This window comes from Anopheles moucheti, chromosome 3 (genome assembly GCF_943734755.1).
Source record: "Anopheles moucheti chromosome 3, idAnoMoucSN_F20_07, whole genome shotgun sequence".
Taxonomy (NCBI): Eukaryota; Metazoa; Arthropoda; class Insecta; order Diptera; family Culicidae; genus Anopheles; species Anopheles moucheti.
Window position 1 is genome coordinate 18,005,879 of NC_069141.1, and position 18,828 is coordinate 18,024,706.

At 45.9% G+C, this 18,828-nt stretch overlaps 3 protein-coding genes across 3 annotated transcripts; 2 read left to right on the forward strand and 1 right to left on the reverse strand.

Moving 5' to 3' along the window:
* Window positions 1-3,365: 3,365 nt before the first annotated feature.
* LOC128300168 (neither inactivation nor afterpotential protein C) lies at window positions 3,366-9,231 on the forward strand. The gene is made up of 12 exons (XM_053036140.1): window positions 3,366-3,659; window positions 3,725-4,028; window positions 4,092-4,372; window positions 4,448-4,723; window positions 4,799-5,187; window positions 5,261-5,809; window positions 5,864-6,014; window positions 6,083-7,091; window positions 7,157-7,407; window positions 7,706-8,091; window positions 8,160-8,529; window positions 8,601-9,231. Exons 1-12 carry the CDS (start codon window positions 3,366-3,368, stop codon window positions 9,066-9,068), a joined length of 4,728 nt encoding a protein of 1,575 aa, XP_052892100.1. The 3' UTR covers window positions 9,069-9,231.
* On the reverse strand, window positions 9,043-10,547 carry LOC128300169 (uncharacterized). The gene is given in 5 exon segments (XM_053036141.1): window positions 9,043-10,129; window positions 10,198-10,331; window positions 10,403-10,452; window positions 10,454-10,512; window positions 10,515-10,547. Coding segments are annotated over 5 exon segments (669 nt in total). The 3' UTR covers window positions 9,043-9,736.
* A 4,566-nt stretch (window positions 10,548-15,113) lies between these two features.
* On the forward strand, window positions 15,114-16,442 carry LOC128304614 (ficolin-1-like). The gene is made up of 4 exons (XM_053041819.1): window positions 15,114-15,244; window positions 15,311-15,690; window positions 15,751-15,983; window positions 16,050-16,442. Exons 1-4 carry the CDS (start codon window positions 15,114-15,116, stop codon window positions 16,440-16,442), a joined length of 1,137 nt encoding a protein of 378 aa, XP_052897779.1.
* The last annotated feature ends 2,386 nt before the right edge of the window (window positions 16,443-18,828 follow it).

An 18,828-nucleotide genomic window follows, 5' to 3' on the forward strand; every position in this document is an offset into this window, starting at 1 on the left:
AGTCAATAAAAGTAATACGTTTTGTTGGGGTATTCATTTTTTATGAAGCAATTGCAATTATAATTGTGTTTTGTGACATGGTTGCATGGATCTGGAAAGGGAAGATCATTATCATAAGTTTGTACAGCCACTATCAATCGAAAGATAATCATTTTGATGTCGTAAAAGATAAATGTATCCCGAAAGCTTTCCTTTTTCTAGCCAAACAAATCCGACAACAATGCAACATTACGCTACGAAAGCATCCCATTGAAGTGTGTTTTATGTTCTTGCAATTCCAATACCATATGTCAAGGTTCATCCAATGGGAAGCATTTTGTGCATTGATCCGCATCCGATCTTCATAAGGCACTTCGCTTTCGGTAATGTTCCCATTCATGCCCATTCCGAGGCACGCATTTATAGCAAAACTGTATCAACGTTTTTAAATGTACCTAGTACCGAATGGAAGATTTGTTTGAGCGATTGCATAGTAAAAAACGAAAGAAAAAAAGCAACACTCAATGCGAGATAATTACACCCATCGTCCTTTTCGTCCCACTGGCAGCATCTTCATCGCTGAGTAGGCAGCTTTATGTCCCATTGATAAATCTCTTCACACACCAACGCACGGATTCGTACGGATGCGCTAAAAACTCGGCCCAAGCCCGGGGCCCGATGCAGACCGGTGTGCGGAAATGCAAGCTCATGCAGCCGCACCGCTACCTGCCCGATCGTAACGATCACACGGTGGAAAATCGCCTCACGACCGTCTGCCTTTTAATCATCATTTTGTTTCCTGTCGAAGGTGGATGATAGCTTCTTTGTTTATTTTCAACACACCTTCACAGCCGCCAGCCCCCGGGGGCCGGGGCACTTTGATCTTGCCGGCTTGCCGATGGCGCACAACCAGGACACGGCACACAAGGACACACGAGCGCAAGGAACCGTTCGGGATGATTTCCCGATTGATTTCCCTCCCTCGGTACGAAGTCACGCGGGTCCGGGTCACAAACCGTTTCGCCGTGCAGGCAGGATTGTTTTTGGGGGCTAATCTGATCATCGAATTATGCGCCTGAGTGCTTCTTAAGCTGGAGCTATTAGAGGGCCGGCGTGTTGTTCTCTTCTTCGCTCGTCAAAAGTTAACAGATTGCCGCAGCAAGATAGCCATGCGGCTCAGTTCATCTTTTTTTGGTCGTTGTTGTTGCTGGGCTGTATGAGTCGTTTATTATGATCTAGCAGCGATAGGCAGAGAGCAAAAAAAAAAGACCAGTTCGAAATCAGATTAAAGGGCAGAATGATGCGTGCAGCCGGAAAAAAGTGAAAACTAACTAACAAGCTTACGCGTTGGCTCGTCTGGCTTCGGGAAAACAGTGAAAGGGAAATTTGTTTGGCATTGTTCCCCTCCTGCATTCTAAGCATCGTTAATGGGCATCTTATTATGAGGACGACAAGGCAGCGGGGTGCTCGTGCATAAAGGGAATTAAATCATATCAATCTCGCCGTTGGATTTGGCACACCAGCGAAACGAGCGAAACATGACGCCCTGTGGTCCGTATTGGCTTTCACGTGACATCCTAAAACGCATCCAAGTGTTGCATTAGCACCAACACGATGGTGTCGTTGCAAATAGCTAGACGAATCACGCGGAAAACCTCGACACTAGCTGCATATCAATTAGAAGCACAGCACCGTGCCGTGTTTCGGATGGGAATTCAACTGGTAGCGAACACTTTCTAACATCCCGGTTCCTGCCGCGAGGCAAAAACGTGCCCACCAGCAAGCAACCTTCCGAACCCATACTGCCTTGTTAGCCGTACCGTGTCCTAGACGGAAGGAGTTTCAAATTTTGGGGGCTTACTGATGTAGATTCATCGCATCGCCTGCCCGCGGCGTATGGCGTAACCGTGTGTTGGGACATGGGAGCCCGAAGGGAGCTAACAATTGAATTAGTGCCAGGCCGTGACTTTTGAGGCTTCTCCTGGGGACGTGCGATTCGACTGCCGAGTCGCTTTCCCGTTGAACAGCGACAGTGAGCAACGGTCAGTAGGTGTCTAGAATTCGCGGTAAGCAGTCGAACCCACTGGAGCAATCCGTTCCCTGCTGGTGCATGGTGTCGAGTTGAGTTGCCAAGGAATAACCCCTATTCTTAAATAGCTGCAGAATTGGCCAGCACCAAAGCGAGTGTTTTGCAATTGGTAGTTTTTCATATCCAAAGTTCTTCAACTGAGCTGCACGAAGTGAGAAAGCAACACCATTTGGGTAATGATTTGTGTAACGTAAACTTGTAACATAAAAAAAGGATTGAAATGAAAATTCCCAGTGAAGATCTTTGCCATAAAGTAGCGAATATGTTGCATTAAGCATACAAATCAATCAGGTGCACTTTAGCGTGAAGTACATTAAATCAATTACGTGTTGCGTTGGCGCCGGAAGTGTTTCAAGTGCTCCCACCGATAACCTAACAGGATTAGTGCGACAGTACGACCTCGAAACGAACAACCAAGACATTTCGAACAAGGTTTCCCCGCTGTCTTCGAGTGTTGGTTTTGCGTAACCGTGATACAGCCCGTTGAATATGTGAAGTTATTTCCTGAACCGGGCGCGTTTATTTAATTTTGTGCAAGCAACTACTGAATAGAATTGTAGGCAGTGATCGCATTTGATGCCACCAGGGTGAAAGTAACCACTTTCACATTTTTAACTCACCTCAACGAAAGTAGAATGTTGTGCGCTCGTCTAATATTGCAATAAAATGAATCATCCGTAGGGAAACACAATTATTTATCGTTGCGTTTGCGAATTCATCGACCAGTTGAGTCATTTCTGGTTGGAGTTATTTTCCCCAAAGGATGTGTCTCTTTCTTCCCATTTTTTCCCCTGAAAACCTTGACGCATTCCTTCGTTAACTATTACGGCCTCAATCACCGCTATGATCGTTAGCAGGTTTGATCGGAATTTCCAACCACAAACGGGGCGGTAGTAGTCCGGGCTCAGTGACGGAAACGGGTATAGCGACGAATAACTCACTCAACGATCCTAACTAATGAAAATGAGCTAAATTCCTTCCCTTCAATCAATCGTGACTGAAGAGCTTTGTGGTTTTTGTCATTCGATTTATAACCACGGACGATGAAGGCCATGATGAACTTCAGGAGCAAAACTCAGATGAGTGTGTCACCGGGACAGAGCGAAGGTTTATAATTTTGATGAAATAATCTTTTAAAATCTTTGTTGCATTTTTTTTACATAGAAAGACCTTAATTTCTTAACGAAGCTAAAGGCAACACATAATAGTACAGTTGTTTTACAAGTCCCCTAGTAACTCATGGACAACTAGATCGTATCCTAATTGAAGGAAAGTGTAAGTGCTGAGTCCGGTAGCGATGGCAAACTTAAAAATCGAAACGCTTCCCGATCCGGGGAATCGTTATAAGCTCGGTGAGCTCATCGGTAGTGGCGTGTGTGCCAAGGTGTACCGGGCTACCGATACGCAGGCCAGCAACAAGAATGTGGCGATCAAGGTGCAAAAATTCGAGGGTGACATGAAAACGACCATCCAGGAAGAGTTTCGCATATTGCGCGATCACTCCAAGCATGCTAACCTGATCGACTTTTACGGTGTTTATCGCAAGAAGTGCCCGGCGGGGGAGTGTGACGAGATTTGGTTCGTGCTGGAGGTGAGTGTGGAACGAGCATTGAAGTTTTGTGGGTTCTGCCTAACCTCTGCGTTGTTGCATTGCAGTACTGCGACTATGGTCCAGCTGTGGATGTGGTCCGGAAGTTGTTCGTGAGCAATCGTCGCGCTAGCGAGATGCAGCTGGCGTACATTTTGCGCGAAGTGTCGAAGGCACTGATTTATCTGCACGAGCACCATATCGTGCACCGAGATGTCCGTGGTAGCAACATTCTGCTGTCGAAGGACGGGGAGGTGAAGCTGTGCGACTATGGATTGGCACGCGACACGAAGACTACGCTCGGCAAGCGGGGTACTTGCATCGGTTCGCCATGCTGGATGGCACCGGAAGTCGTCACCAGCTCCAAGAGTGGTGAGTATGGGCGGCATCAGTAGCATATCCGAAGACTCCAACGGTAAGACATCTGCCTTCCAGACAAGGATGTGTATGACAATCGGTCGGACGTGTGGGCATTGGGTATTACCGCGATTGAGCTGGGTGATGGAAAGCCACCGTTCGCAGACATGCACGCGACCAGGGCCATGTTCCAAATCGTACGCAACCCTCCACCAACACTCTATCGCCAGTCTACTTGGACCCAGGAGTATAACGACTTCATTGCCGAATGTCTCGAGAAGAATCCGGATCATCGGCCGTTCATTATGGAAATTATCGAACACCCTTTTCTGACCCAAGTGCCTGAAAATGACTACCACGTAGGTCCATGTATCCATATTGAGACAGGAAAGCTTTGTCTTTACATTACAAATATTTACCTAATGCACTTTTAGTTGAGCCAAGAAATGAAAATGCTGGCCGAATCGGTGCTTAATGTACAGCTTCCGAAAAAGGAGGAAGTTGCGGTGGTCCGTGGCTTGCTGAAATCGGCGGAAAATCGACCAGAAAAGCTGCAGGTCGAGGATCTCGCGGCACTGGAACATCTGTCCGAGGAGACGATACTGGAGGAGGTGTCCCAGCGTTACAAAGCCGGTAACACGTACACGTTTGTGGGCGATGTGCTGATTTCGCTCAATCCTAACGAAAACATTCCGGAGCACGTGCGTGGGGTAAGTCTCGGTGACATTGGATGGGCATAACAGCCTATTAATATAATTTACCTTGTGATTCCTTCGTTCCAACAGTTTCACTCGAAGTACATGTTTAAATCACGCTCCGATAATGCCCCACACATCTTCGCGATCGCGGACAGTGCGTACCAGGACATGCTGCACCACGATGAACCGCAGCATATAATTCTGGCCGGTGAGAGCTACTCGGGAAAAACGACGAACTTGAAGCTACTGATGAAGCATCTCGGTGTGCTCGGTGAGGGAAACCCGGGTGTGTACGAGCGTATTGTGAACGGATATAAGGCACTGAGCACCCTTACGAATGCCGGCACTCCGTTGAATCCGAATTCTACGCGCAGTATCCTGCAGGTGCAGCTCACGTACGGTTCAACTGGAAAACTATCGGGTGCTATCTTCTGGGTGTATCTTCTGGAGAAGCTTCGCATTTCTTCGACTAACATGTACGTTTGTGATTGAATGCCTTGATTGGCAAAGAACCTTTAAATCGAAGTTCGTCTCTTACGTCTTTCGTAGGAATCAGTCCAATTTCCACATCTTCTACTACTTCTACGACACGATGGATGCCGAGGAGCGCTTGTTGGACTTTTCGCTGGAGGGTGGTCGCAACTATCGCTATCTGCGTATATCCGAGGCCATGAGCTCGGATAAGCTAAAGTACTGCCGTGACGATATCGCCGGCAACGTGAAAGCGTTCAAGGAGTTCGAAGAACAACTTCTAGCGCTGGAACTCTCGCAGGACATTCTCGAGACGATCTACCGAACGCTGGCCGCCATTTTGCTGCTCGGTGAGGTACGCTTCAAGGAAACGGATGGTGTTACTGAGCTGGAGGACTTCGAGGTGATCACCAAGATAGCGGCACTGCTGCAGCTGGACGAGAAAAAGTTCCAGTGGGCTCTGCTGAACTACTGCGTGATTGTGCGCGGATCTGCTGAACGTCGGCGCCATACGGCCGATGAGGCACGGGATGCACGGGATGTCTTAGCAGCTACGATCTACTCCCGGCTGGTGGACTGGATAACGAACACGATTAATCAGAAGCTTTCGTTCGGTAGAGCCATCTAGTGAGTAGTGTCTTTGATTTTCTTTGACGTCCTCTGAACGGTTCGTACTTGCAGCGGCGACAAACATTCCGTCACCATAACGGACCATTTTGGATTTGAGTGCTTCCATCGGAACCACATCGACCAGCTGGTGGTGAATTCCCTCAACGAGCAGATGCAGTATTTGTACAATCAGCGCATCTTTGTGTTTGAAATGATTGAAATGGTAACTTTCAATGAGGAACGCAAGTGAGGGCAGGTTTCATAACGATTGTCGAATTGTCTCTCCCACAGGAAGAGGAACAAGTTCCAGTGACTGCACTTCACTACTATGACAACAAGCTGGCCGTCGATCATATTCTAACCAAACCGAAGGGCGTGTTTAGCTTCATCGACGACGCTAGCCGTGGACGCCACGGGCAGAACTACATCATCGATTCGATCCACACGAACAAAAGTCCCTTCATCAAGCGTACCAGTGGGCACGAGTTTACTGTCGCACACTACACCGGCCGAATCACGTACGATGCGCGCGGCATGCCCGATAAGAACCGTGACTTCATACCACCGGAAATGGTGGAAACCTTACGCGCATCCGGTGAACCGATCATCAAGATCATGTTCTCCAACCAGCTGTCACGCACCGGCAATCTGACGATGGCTGCCGAGGAGGCGCTGGGCGTCCCGTCGGACAAACCGAACAAGAAGAAACGCTGGGGCGCGGCACTGGTGGCGGAGAAAAACAAGGCGAAAAAGATGAACACACTCTCCAAGGGCATGTACTCGCAGGTCCACAAAATGCGCACCATTGCCGGGGTGTTCCGGGCGACCAGTCTCGAGCTGTTTAAAACGCTCTCGATCGGTCCGAACAGTGGTGGCACCCATTTCGTACGCTGCATACGCGCGGATCTCGAGTACAAACCGAAGGGATTTGCACCGGAAATGGTACGCCAGCAGTTGCGTGCGATGGCCGTGCTGGATACGGCACGGGCACGGCAGAAAGGCTTTTCGCATCGCATCCCCTTCCAGGAGTTCTTGCGGCGCTATCAGTTTCTGGCGTTTGATTTCGACGAGAACGTGGAGATGACGCGTGACAACTGCCGTCTGTTGTTGATTCGCTTGAAGCTGGAGGGTTGGGTCATTGGCAAGACGAAGGTGTTCCTCAAGTACTACAACGTGGAGTACATGCAGCGGCTGTACGAGACGCAGGTTAAAAAGATTGTCAAAATTCAATCGATGATGCGTGCGTTCCTTGCGAAGCGTTCCGTCGCGACCAAGCTGAAGCAGATCCACCGTGAATCAAGTGAGCAGTGGTGTCAGAGTTGTCAAGCTCGACTCGTCGTATATTAATTTACGCTAAATTTTCAGTTCGCAAGAAGCAAACGAGTAGCCAGGACAATCAGGATGAAGCGGCGCTGAAAATTCAGTCCGCATATCGGGGCCATATGGCCCGGAAGAAGTATCGGCCGTTGATAAATGATCGTACGGGCAAGCTGGATGCTGAAACGGCCGAGTTTATGAAACCGTTCGCTTATCGTTGGAGAAAGAAGTCCATGTACCAGGTGTTGCTGCAGTACCGTGCCGCGCGCTACCAGGATCTAGTGAATATGTCCCAACAGGTATGTAGAGAAATACCCAAGAATTACCCAAGAATTACCCTACAGAGATGTTGAAAAATTGCAGTAAAATTAAATTAAAACTGCTCTTAACGACTTCTTAAGGACTAATAGAAATTAATTAATACCAAAATTAAGTTAAGTTATTAGAAAAATGTGCGAAATATCAATCAATACAAAAGTACGTGACATTTCGAGCCCACTGTGCAAGCGTTACGTGTACTGTGTAGTGCTGTTTGCATACTTTCAGGAGTATATTGCTTCGTTAGGTAACGCACTTTTCCGGTTTTTTCCACCACAGGTCCACATCTACAATCAACGGCTTGTGGCGGGATTCGCTACCAACAGCAACTGCATCATGCTGGACAAGATCGATCCGAACCAGCGTAATCCGGCGCTGCTCGGCACCCAGCGTACGCCGGTGTGGAAGTTACGGTTCCGCTTTGACGATATTCCCTTCTTCGACACCACGTACATGTGCGATCCATCGGCTGCATCCTACATCTACACCGGTAACGATTCCGACACCGAGGATTGGGATGCACCGTTGCGGCGCAGGAAAAATCTTTCGTCGGAAATTACCCATGCCGCTCAGAAAGGAGTGCGGGCGAACGGCTACGGTGAGGTCGGTGAGCATTCGCTCGCCAACGAGCCGTTCCATCGGGATCCCAGCTTACCGATCAAACGGTGAGGTTCGATAAGGTGCAAGATCGGTTACGGTGTGACTAATCGGATGTTTGCTTCTCACTTTACAGCCTTTCTCCACATCGTGTGGTGGAACCGTACAACGTGGTTAATCGACCCCGTTCACCGATTCAACCTTCGGTCCAGATGTCCTCGGTATATTCGCCTATTCCGTACGCCCGGCAGAGTGTGGACGATATTCGCAACAAGTTCAGCGGTACTAGCTTCGATGATGCGGGTTCCGTTACCAGCAAGACGGCCGTCTACAAGAAGCGGCAGGCACCGAAAGTTCCTGTGCCCGAACCGGAAGTCATACCCGAGTTCCCAGCGAAAGGAGTGAAGAAACGGCCTGCACCGCAACCCCAAGTCCGACCGATCACACCAACCAAAATCAATCCGATCAAGGAGATGGAGCTGATCGGCAAGAAAAACACCGATGAGGTAGGCATTGGGCGTCGTGGCGATTGTGACGCATCCTTTGTAACGTCGGTGGCTGTGCTTTAACATTCCAGAATGACAACTCGGACGACGAACCACCGTTCAACTTCCAGGGTATGCTGCGAAAGACCAACTACAACCGGGCCTCGATGAAGCGCAACGCGGAGGGCCTTTCAATGACCGCGACCAGCATCGACTTTGATGACGCGAACAATAACAGCAACGGTAACAGCTACTACCCCACTGCCAATGCGGACGCCAAGCGCCGGGACTCCACCAACGTGGTCTACCAGAGCAAACCGACCGAACGGCCGAAATCGTGCCAGGGGCCGGAGAATGGTAACAGTAGCAACGGTACCTCGCCCAACCTTCGCAAGCTCTCGCTCTCGCAGGACTCGTTCATGAACGACCAAAAGGCGGGACCATCGCGAAGTCGTTCCACCACGCCGCAGGACGAAAACCAAAACAGCCTGACCGGTGGCTTCATTAGCGAAGAGATCGTACCGGGCATTATTGTTGAGGGATATGTGGAAGAGTTCTAAGTCCCTGTACCGTGGGGATATATATTTATATATATATATATATAAAGCTAGTGTGCAAACGTTCGAATAGCGCACCATTACTCGCAATTGTTCTCGTTTATCTGTTGCAGGTTTTGCACCCCACCCATTCTATAAGTCCTAAATAAAGAATATCCCACAAGAAGCAGCGTTACATCTCGATCGGTTCGTGTCAGATTTACTCTCGCGATTTACTTTATTGCATTGCAGAACCAGTGCAGTTAAATGGACTCGCTGTGCGACGGCATGGCTCTACCCGTCCTCAGATGTTACACAGCGAGGTGGCTTAGGTTCTTCATCGCCCTCAGCTACATTGTTAGGATTTGCTTTGTTTTTAGGCTTTTGTTTTACATTCTTAAGACTAGTAACGATCTACGTTGCAAGAAAACATTCGTGTTCCGCCAGGACGCCCTCATCCGACGACCCCGGGCGACCGGGCGTCAGCGAGTGGAGTAGTAACAGTGTTCAACCGTGGAGCTTAATGGTCCGTTTCCCTAGCCTGCTGCTTCCTTAAAAGTGAATCCGGCAAGTAATGTCCGAACGCAGTAATGAACTATTTATACACCAAGAAGTAGAAATATTGGTTGCTTGGTAACCGTTCGTGTGGGTGTGCCGTGGATTTCTTTGCTTGGATTTGTACCCCTCCCAGCCTACTGCGTGCTGAACGTCAGCGGGAAATCGTTACGCTGCTCCTTCACGCCCGATTTCTGCAGATAAATCTCCCGATTCGCTTCCTGGATCGCTTCCCAAAGTTTCGCCTCGGACATGATCTGTCGCAGCAGATCCTCGACCGCCGGTTCCGTGTTGAGATCGAGCAGGCTGCTGATCGATTCCTCGTTCGGGTCGAAATCACTGCTCAGCCGGTCCTTTCGGTTCGCTTCCACGTTTTGCATGTGGCGCTGGAGCAGGGCAGCGGCGGCCGCGGCAGCTGCCGCACTCGGTGGACTCGACGCGGACGAACGCTTCTTGCCACAGCCGGTGAATGCATTGCAGAACGGTCTCTTCTGTGGTTCGGTGTTGTACTGTTTGTATGCCCGGGGTTGCTGCAAAATAGAATGATGTATGATTGCGTTTGGAGCAATTGGAGCAAGAAGCTCCCGAGCAGGCTTACTCTGTCCACTACTCCACATTCCAGCATCTGAAGAACGCAAAACAGCGATATGAGTGCCAGCATCAGCTTGGCGGAACTTCTGTGAGCCATCAGTATGGTTTCGGCCGGCAAGGCTAATCTGTAAGTGAAGTAATCCAACCATCAGTTCCAGCACCCATTTGTCTACGCGCCCACATTGCCCCATTACGTCAGCTTTAATTACTGCAATCGGAAATCTCTCGCGTAACCTTGACCGAATGTCGAAGGGCTTCCGTATTTTACCGCACAACAGATGCACTTCAAATGGACCTGTTTCGCTACCAGACAAGCATCTTTTCAATGGGGAAATTCATTTTCTTACAAACGGCCATAATTTTCCCTTTTTTACCCACCATACTGGTATGGCTTCATGCATTTAGCCACAGCCAACCAAGCATCGTCTGCCTTAGACACACACACATGCTCCCAAATCGGGGAGCCAAACTGGGACGGGGCAGCTTCCATGCTGTTATGGGTAAAGTGCGAAAAACTGTGCACTCGCATCCCGCAGCGTGTTTACAATTGCATTAACGTGTATGGAAAATGTGCGTCCTTCTGGGGTTGTGGTATCGTAAAGGGTGCGAGTGCATGATACCGAAAGGTCGTTGGAGTTCCGTGTAATGAGTGTGATCTGTACAGATTTAACAAAACCCCCTTTTCAGATATTATTCTCCATCAGTTTCGTTATAGATGAAGTTTATCAGTTGAGATATATAATATCCAAACGTTACTGACGAATTCACTTATCTGGATAGATGATGGATAAATCATCCGTTAAGATCCTTTGGAGTTCCGTGTTGTGAATTTGAACTATAAAGGTTCATCACTTTCAAGAGATACTAATTCATCAATTAAGTTAAATTTGAATCAGTGGATATATATTTTATCCAAACGTTATTGGGGAATTCTCTGATGTGGGTCAATAATGTCTTCGTAAAATCACCCATTTTAGAGTCTTTCGAGTTCCGTGTAATTAGTTTGAGCTATAAAGATTTATCACTTTAAAGATATAATACGTTATCAGTTCAGTTAAAGATTTAGTAAATCAGTTGAGATGATATTGAAATGTCATTGAGAAATTCTTTGATGTGGATTAATAATGCCTTCATCCAAAAAAGAAGTCTTCGTGAGTTCTGTGTAAAGAGTTTGAACTATAAAGAATTAATAAATCACTTTTCAGATATTATACTTTATCAAACATATAACTATATAAAGCTTGTCAGTTGAAATGCATAATATCCAAACGATATTGGGGAATTTACTGGTCAGGTGATGTTCTTACAAAATCATCCATTAAGATCCTTTGGAGTTCCGTTTAATGAATTTGAACTATAACGATCTATCACTTTCAAGATAAACTAATTTATCATTTAAGTTAAAGATTTAGTAAATCAGTGGAGATGGTATCAAAACGTGATTGGGGAATTCTATGATGTGGGTTAATAATATCTTCATCCAGAAAAGAAGACTTTGGAGTTCCGTGTAATGAGTTTGAGCTATAAAGATTTAATAAACCACTCTTCAGATATTATATTTCACCACAATTTTCACGACTTTTATGAATGAACGAACACGAGTAATGGCGCGGGAGGTTCGCTCTTCATGTACAGGATTTAATAACTCCCGGTAAAACAATTACCCTATTCTAGTCCCAGCCAGATATTGTCTCCTGCAGATGCGTCTTACTTTCATTTTGAATCCCTTATTCCTTCCCCCATCTTACTCCTTCGATACCACACTCAAACCCACCCCAACCCGTTTGGAACAGTTGAAAGCACGTTTCCTTCCTTGCGCTTACTTACACAAAGCTCACTCACGCGTTTAGTCTCGCGGTTTCGGTTACACTGCTTTCACGGTTACACGGCTCCTCCAAACGATAACGACACGCGTGCACTTTGGCAACAACCGTAACAAACCGAACCGGGCACGATCACTTGGTGGGAATGCACTTGCATATATTTCCGGAGTTCACTATCGGCCGTGGAATCGCTAGACGTGGTACCGAACTGCGTGCTTGAGTGTGGTCTAATCTTCGCTGACTGAGAATCCTTTCCGCCGACCGTGTGCTTTTATAGAGATATCTAAACGAGCACCACCGAGCACGCCCGAAAGGACCGCCCGTCGGGCATATTTCTTGTAAATACTCCCCGCAAGTACCGCCTCGCCAACATTCCCAAGGGGGGTGGATGTTGCCCCCGTTGCTTGTGTTGTGTATCGTTATATAAATGCACATGATTTTTGCATAAAATCCTCGTTTAGTGAGTCCTCCCTATATCCGCTGGATGCTGAACTGTAGAAAGAAGGATTGAAGACGTATTTTTCCTCTCCAAGAGTCTCCACTGGAAAGTGGAATAAAACGTGTACCGGCCGCCGGCCGCACCAGTCAAGAGGCGGATCAGTTCGACACCTCGTGGCTGTTGGTCGCTTGCAAACTCGTCGGCTTGACAGCGCTCCCGTGGAGGAGCACTGGTTTTACTACAATGATCGTTTTTTGTGGCCTTTGCTGCTATTTTGATGCCCGCACGGACACCTATTGACAGGCGATAATGAACAAACCGCAAAAATCGTTTTTAAATGTGAAGCTTTTCCCATTCGTCCGAACGCTAGGCTAAAGGCACCCACGACATGGTTTTCCTTTCTCCACCCTTTTCGCACCAGATTGGTGAAAACGGTGCTGTAAGCTACACCAAATTTCCATCGAAGTGACATTTCTTGTACCGAAAACAGCAAGCAGCAACGCACTGAGGGAAGGAATCCATCAATACCATCCTGTCGAGTGCGGAACCACCGCCCGACATGCTTTTGACGCGTGATATTTAAGAAAAAAGGGGGCCAACGCCAGTATTGCCCCACGGTGGGTGGCATTCACCTACTGAACTTTTGTGCGCTCGGGCCACACTGGCGTCCTCCGCTGGGTGCGCTTCCCCCAGCACGGCAGCAATGTTGGGGCAGGATGTGCGGCGATGCAGGCCCCCAGGCACTGGGTTATGCAATTACATCCATCCGATCATGCACAAACACGGTGCGTTGCATTGTGCACCAGGAATTGCTATTCAAAGCGACTGTGTATTTAATTATTGGAGGGATGTACCTCCGCGGCCTGGCAAACTGGCAAACCCCTTTCCCCGGGCAAGGATGCGCACACACATGCGAGGACTCATGTCGTTGTTTTCTGCTGGTGGTCGGCAATGTGAGCATAATCGATTGGTTTGCTGCGGGCGTGATATAATTGCGGATGGCGTTTTTTTTCCTGTTTCAATTCCCGCTCACAATTGCAGAGGGGGCGCGACCTATTGGTTAATGTTTTGGATTACTGACTAATTGGCTCTGATAAACCTATCGTCGCTGTTTGTCAATCGTAAATCATACTTGACGCCAGCAGTGTTTTTTTTAATTTATTTGGCTCTTCGAGTTTCTATGTTTCAGTGTTGCAAAGCAAACGTAATTGTTGAGTTTAATGGATTATGATCAACGCCAATGATTTCTTTGTTTTGGATTATAGTTATTATTTGTAATAATATTTGCCATGTTATTTCAACACATGGGAAAATTTAAGGAATATTTTTTTAAATTCCACTGAAAGGCTCTAATTGCATCTTTTTTCTCTCACTTTTGGGCGTAACGACCATGCCATTTCTGGCTTACTAGACTTAAGTTTACCACGAAGCCGGATTGTCAGTCCTTACTACGGGATTGGTACGGACTCCCCCCTTTTACTTGCTTGTCCATTGATCACAAATCTTGACTATTGATGTGATATTAACAAAATGTAATTAAAGTGCAAAGTAATGCAAGTGCAAATTTGACTTTTATTTGCATGTCTGTATTTAATATAAACTGTAAATATATACTATGTGCAATGTTATAATGCAATTTTCCATTCAAACAATAGCTGACTGGTTGAAATCACATTAAAATGATGCATATAACAGTAAAAACCATAACTGGCAGCATAAAAACAATACCTTTTCCAACGAAAGTGCATTTTGTGTTGTTTTTGGTGGCGCCATCTATTGGGGAGTAGTGAAACTGCACATATTCCATCGGTTTCAAACCTCAATTTTTGTGCATAAAAATAATTTTTCATCATTCGATCGTAAAAAAATTGATATTGAACTTATAAAACTGGACTAATACGTAGCGATTATTTTATATTGTTGATAAGATAGTTACATTTGCACATTATCGTTGTTGAGTGTTGGAAAGTTTTTTTTTATACTTGATTAGATTTTTAGTGTAATAGTTTCAATAACAAATGTCCATTTGAACTTAAGGTGAACATTCGTAGCTCGATGTTGCATCGGTCTCTCTTCTTTTAGGTAAAATCTCACATTTTTTAGGAAATTTTACATTATTTTTTATTTATACACTTAAACCACGGAAATTCTAATCGACTATTGCCCAGAAATTCTTGACAATTAATTAGATTTGTCTTTCCTAAAAAAGTACCGTATATACACGCATATAATTCCAGCTTCTATGTTTACGATTTAGCTACGATTTTCGGTCTAGCCTAACAACGAGATTTGGGTCCTAATAACAAGAGTGGTACCAAACACAAAAAAATACGGTAATTTGATAACAGATTGCTTTAATTGATAACCAAGCCTAGAGGTCGTCAAGTGATGATTCTATAAACTGCCCGACAAACCATTCATGCGATTTTGCTCTGGAACATTGAGACGATGCGCGTGAATGACCTAAAGTAGCAAACATAACCCATGAGAACCTTGCTGCCTCAAGGTTAATGCATCTTAGTTTTTATTGCTGTATTATTGTTATTTAAGAAATCCCAAACCTGGTTTTTGGTTTAAAACGCATCTTCCCTTGTCGCTTACGATCAGTTCATTACAAGTCGTGAAACAATCCGGTTCTTTAGACCTCGTTCTTGGCGTAATATGGCGCTGAAGGTGGGATTGTGTCTTCTGTGTGTGTTCTTCGTTCCGGTGTTGTGTGATGAGGATTGTTTTAAACGTAGTGAAACGTTCCTGTCCAAACTTAGCATGGAGATCGCAGTTATGGAGAAAGGGTTAGCATGCATGGTGTATTGAAAGATTAGTATTTAACTCCCACTAAACGCTTGTGAATGTTTTAGGATCGAAGAACTTTCTACCTTCACCAAAGATGTTGTGTGGAATACGATGCAAATGGAGATGCGACTCCGTCAGTTAAATATGGAGATGGAAGCTTTTCGGCAGTCCTCAATGTCAGCAATAACATCTGGCAATATGCCAGAATCAACTGCAGCTCAAACAACAGCTTCTGTTTCGTCGATGTCACAAGGCTCAGCTGGAGTAGGTTCGGCTGCTGGGTTATCTTCTAACGCTTCCATGGCAACAAGCACATGTAATCTGCAGCAATTGCTTCTGGATCAGTTTAAGGGGAACGTGTTGATAGAGATCAAATCCCCTCCTGCTGAGTCTGGACCAGTGGAAGAGACGACGCCGATCGTTCCCGAAAAGAATACCATATTAGGTTGATCTGCTTACGTTAAATTCATCTGATTGTGAGTGATGATAACAAACTCGTTCACAGGTGTACTAGACTCATGCTCAGAGGCATCTAAAACCGGCCTGTATGAGATGCGGATGCCTGGAAACGGGTCAATGAAAGTATTGTGCGATGCAGAGTTCGACAAGGGAGGCTGGGTTGTGATACAGCATCGTTTCAACGGATCCGAAGAGTTCTATCGCAACTGGACCGATTATGTGGCCGGCTTTGGCGACCTAAATGGCGAGTTTTGGTTGGGAAATGAGAAAATTTATAAGGTATGTAAAAGGAAGCACGCTGAGTAATAGTTTCTCTAAACTTTTTGTTACTTCTTCTCATTACAGCTAACTTCCTCAGAACCTCTTGAAATAGCTTTCGTAATGGAGGATTTTGATGGCAACGTGGGAATCGCACGTTATAACGCGTTTAAGCTAGGCGACTATGCCGAAAAGTACACCCTGAAAAGTTTGGGCACATTTAGTGGAAACGCGGGAGACTCGTTGTCGCGTAATGTAGGAACCATGTTTAGTACGTACGATATGGATAACGACAAGTACTCGGCCAGCTGTGCAGAGCTGTACCGTGGTGGATGGTGGTACGACGCTTGCCATCTATCAAATCTGAACGGAAAGTACATGAAGGGCACTACAACTGTTTATGCCGTATCTATGTGCTGGAATTCGTTCAAAGGATTTTATTACTCACTTAAAACATCACGCATTATGGTACGCTTTTAAAAAGCCCTATAGAACACTTAATCTCGAACACTTACGAACTGCAGCCGATGTCTTGTACGGTATTGAAACAGGTATATAAACTCGAAATAAACTCATGATTCTTGATTACAGCAAAATTGAATTAATACCTAATCAATTCAGATGCTAAGAATAACGTTGATTCTGGTCATGTGATTAGCACATGAAAAGTATTTCTGTTCTTTAGTGTTGTATTATACTGATCTTAACTAGTGATTAACGATACTTTATACTTCCACTAGCTATATCGGCCCGGTTACACGGCTACGCAAGAGAAGTATGCAGTGTATTCAAACTCCTTCTTCTTTATTGGCATGACATATTCAGGAGGTCTAGGCATACCATTTCTAGCAATTTTTCATTTTATTTACTCGTAGGCGGATCGTCCGGCGGGGATTGGGTCCGGATGAGATTTATCTTGTTCCTGTCTTGTGAAGACCGGTGCCGCTACCAATAGGCCAGGTGTTGCATAGGTGGGCCTCGTGCTCAAACTTCAATGTTGCCTATTACTTCAACGTATTCATATATTCAAATACTTGAACAGGGTTTTCAACCTCAAGATTTTAATATTTTTGTATATTTCAGCGGCGGATCAAACGGTAGGCGGAGTAGGCGGTCGCCTAGGGCCTCGCCGTTTTGGGGGCCCCAAAAAATTTGTGCCGATTGTGCATTTTTGGAAATTTTACAGCAGAGTTAATTTATAGCAAAAACATTTAATGGAAAAGGTAAAAAATTGATCAAAAATATCTTCCTTGGTTATATAAAACATTTGTTTATATGTGATAAATTCAGTGGAGGATCAATCCCCTTGGAGGCCCAGGGCGGAATTATAGTTGGGGCCTCTAATTTTAAAACCGATGCAGGAGGGAAGGGTAACATTGAGGGGGCTTGAAATGAGACAAGGTGAAAAACGCAGTAAGAAAGGGCCTACTCCGCCTACCGTTTGATCCGCCGCTGGGCCACCCCTAATCATCTTCTTCAAATGGTCCGCCAGGGCCATCACCATCTTCGAATACAATAACGGAACCGGCTATATCACCACTAACACCAGATACCACTGTATCTGTACTCTTCTAAATGGAGCGACAATCATACGTGCGCCAATTTCGAGAAGCAGCACGTGGTGGAATTTACAACTACAGCATCCAAGGAGCACTTTGCCATCGAATTGGTTCGCTCGCAGTGCTTCCGAGATATTCGGGATATTGGCCGCCATCTTGGCCGCCATCTTGGCCGCCATCTTGGCCGCCATCTTGGCCGCCATCTTGGCCGTCATCTTGGCCGCCATCTTGTCCGCCATCGTGGCCGCCATCTTGTCCACCATTTTTGCCGCTATCTTGTTCGCCATTTGGTTCGACATCTTGTCCGCCATCTTGTCCACCATCTTGGCCGCCATCTTGTATCCGCCATCTTGTGTCCGCCATCTTGTCCGCCATCTTGTCCGCCATCTTGTTCGCCATCTTGTCCGCCAACTTGTCCGCCATCTTGTCCGCCATCTTGGCCGCCATCTTGTCCGCCATCTTGGCCGCCATCTTGTCTGCCATCTTGGACGCCATCTTGGACGCCATCTTGTCCGCCATCTTGTCCGCCATCTTGGCCGCCATCTTGGCCGCCATCTTTTGGGGGAAGGGGTAGGGGGAAGGAAGATGTCACCTCTTGAGAGACATGCTCTCCTGGTATCGGAAATCTGAAAACAGCTGGTTTTTATGAAAAGTTAGTGTTTAACTCTACGAATTATATGCTTGAAATATGCATTTTTGTTAATATCATATGCTGACAAATTGATTTATTACAGAATTTTACTAGGCAAAGTTCATATATCACAGTAAGTTATTGAATGCTACATGTCAAAAAGTTGGGTTTTCATACACAAAAACACCATTAAAAAATTCTAAACAAACTTTAAAATTCTGGTTTTTTAACGATTGTATAGAATACTAATGCCCGCTTTTGTGTTCCAAATTTGAAATTTTAATTTACAATACTAAAAAAGTTATTTAAGTTTAAAGCCGAAAAAATTTGGTTCCTCATACAAAATGTATGGGATACCCGGGTATGCCGGTCGTAGAGATTAAGGTGTAGATTTGGTTATTGACACAACGGTTAAACATTGCATACCTTTCGGCGGTTTTCGAGCAAAGTTGCTTGAGGTGAAAAACTGTAGCATTTCTTTGCCTAAAATGTTTTAATACTACTGACAATTAAATTGGCGAATAAGTATGCTAACTTACTGTTGTAAAATTGCAGTACGCATGTTCGGAAGAAATGAACAACGTAAATAATGATGAAAATTTTAAAATCTTAATGACAGCTATCAACAATGACAGCAGAATTTGTTCCGTGGGTAGGGGATAAGTGTAGCCGCGAG

Excerpts from the sequence above, each read along its gene's own strand:
- LOC128304614 (XM_053041819.1), top strand. The coding sequence starts at position 15,114 with ATGGCGCTGAAGGTGGGATTGTGTCTTCTGTGTGTGTTCTTCGTTCCG. Across the intron at positions 15,245-15,310 it reads ATCGCAGTTATGGAGAAAGG|GATCGAAGAACTTTCTACCT; the intron begins GTTAGCATGCAT and ends TGAATGTTTTAG. Across the intron at positions 15,984-16,049 it reads GAAATGAGAAAATTTATAAG|CTAACTTCCTCAGAACCTCT; the intron begins GTATGTAAAAGG and ends TTCTCATTACAG.
- LOC128300168 (XM_053036140.1), top strand. The coding sequence starts at position 3,366 with ATGGCAAACTTAAAAATCGAAACGCTTCCCGATCCGGGGAATCGTTAT. Across the intron at positions 4,373-4,447 it reads TGCCTGAAAATGACTACCAC|TTGAGCCAAGAAATGAAAAT; the intron begins GTAGGTCCATGT and ends ATGCACTTTTAG. Across the intron at positions 4,724-4,798 it reads TTCCGGAGCACGTGCGTGGG|TTTCACTCGAAGTACATGTT; the intron begins GTAAGTCTCGGT and ends TCGTTCCAACAG.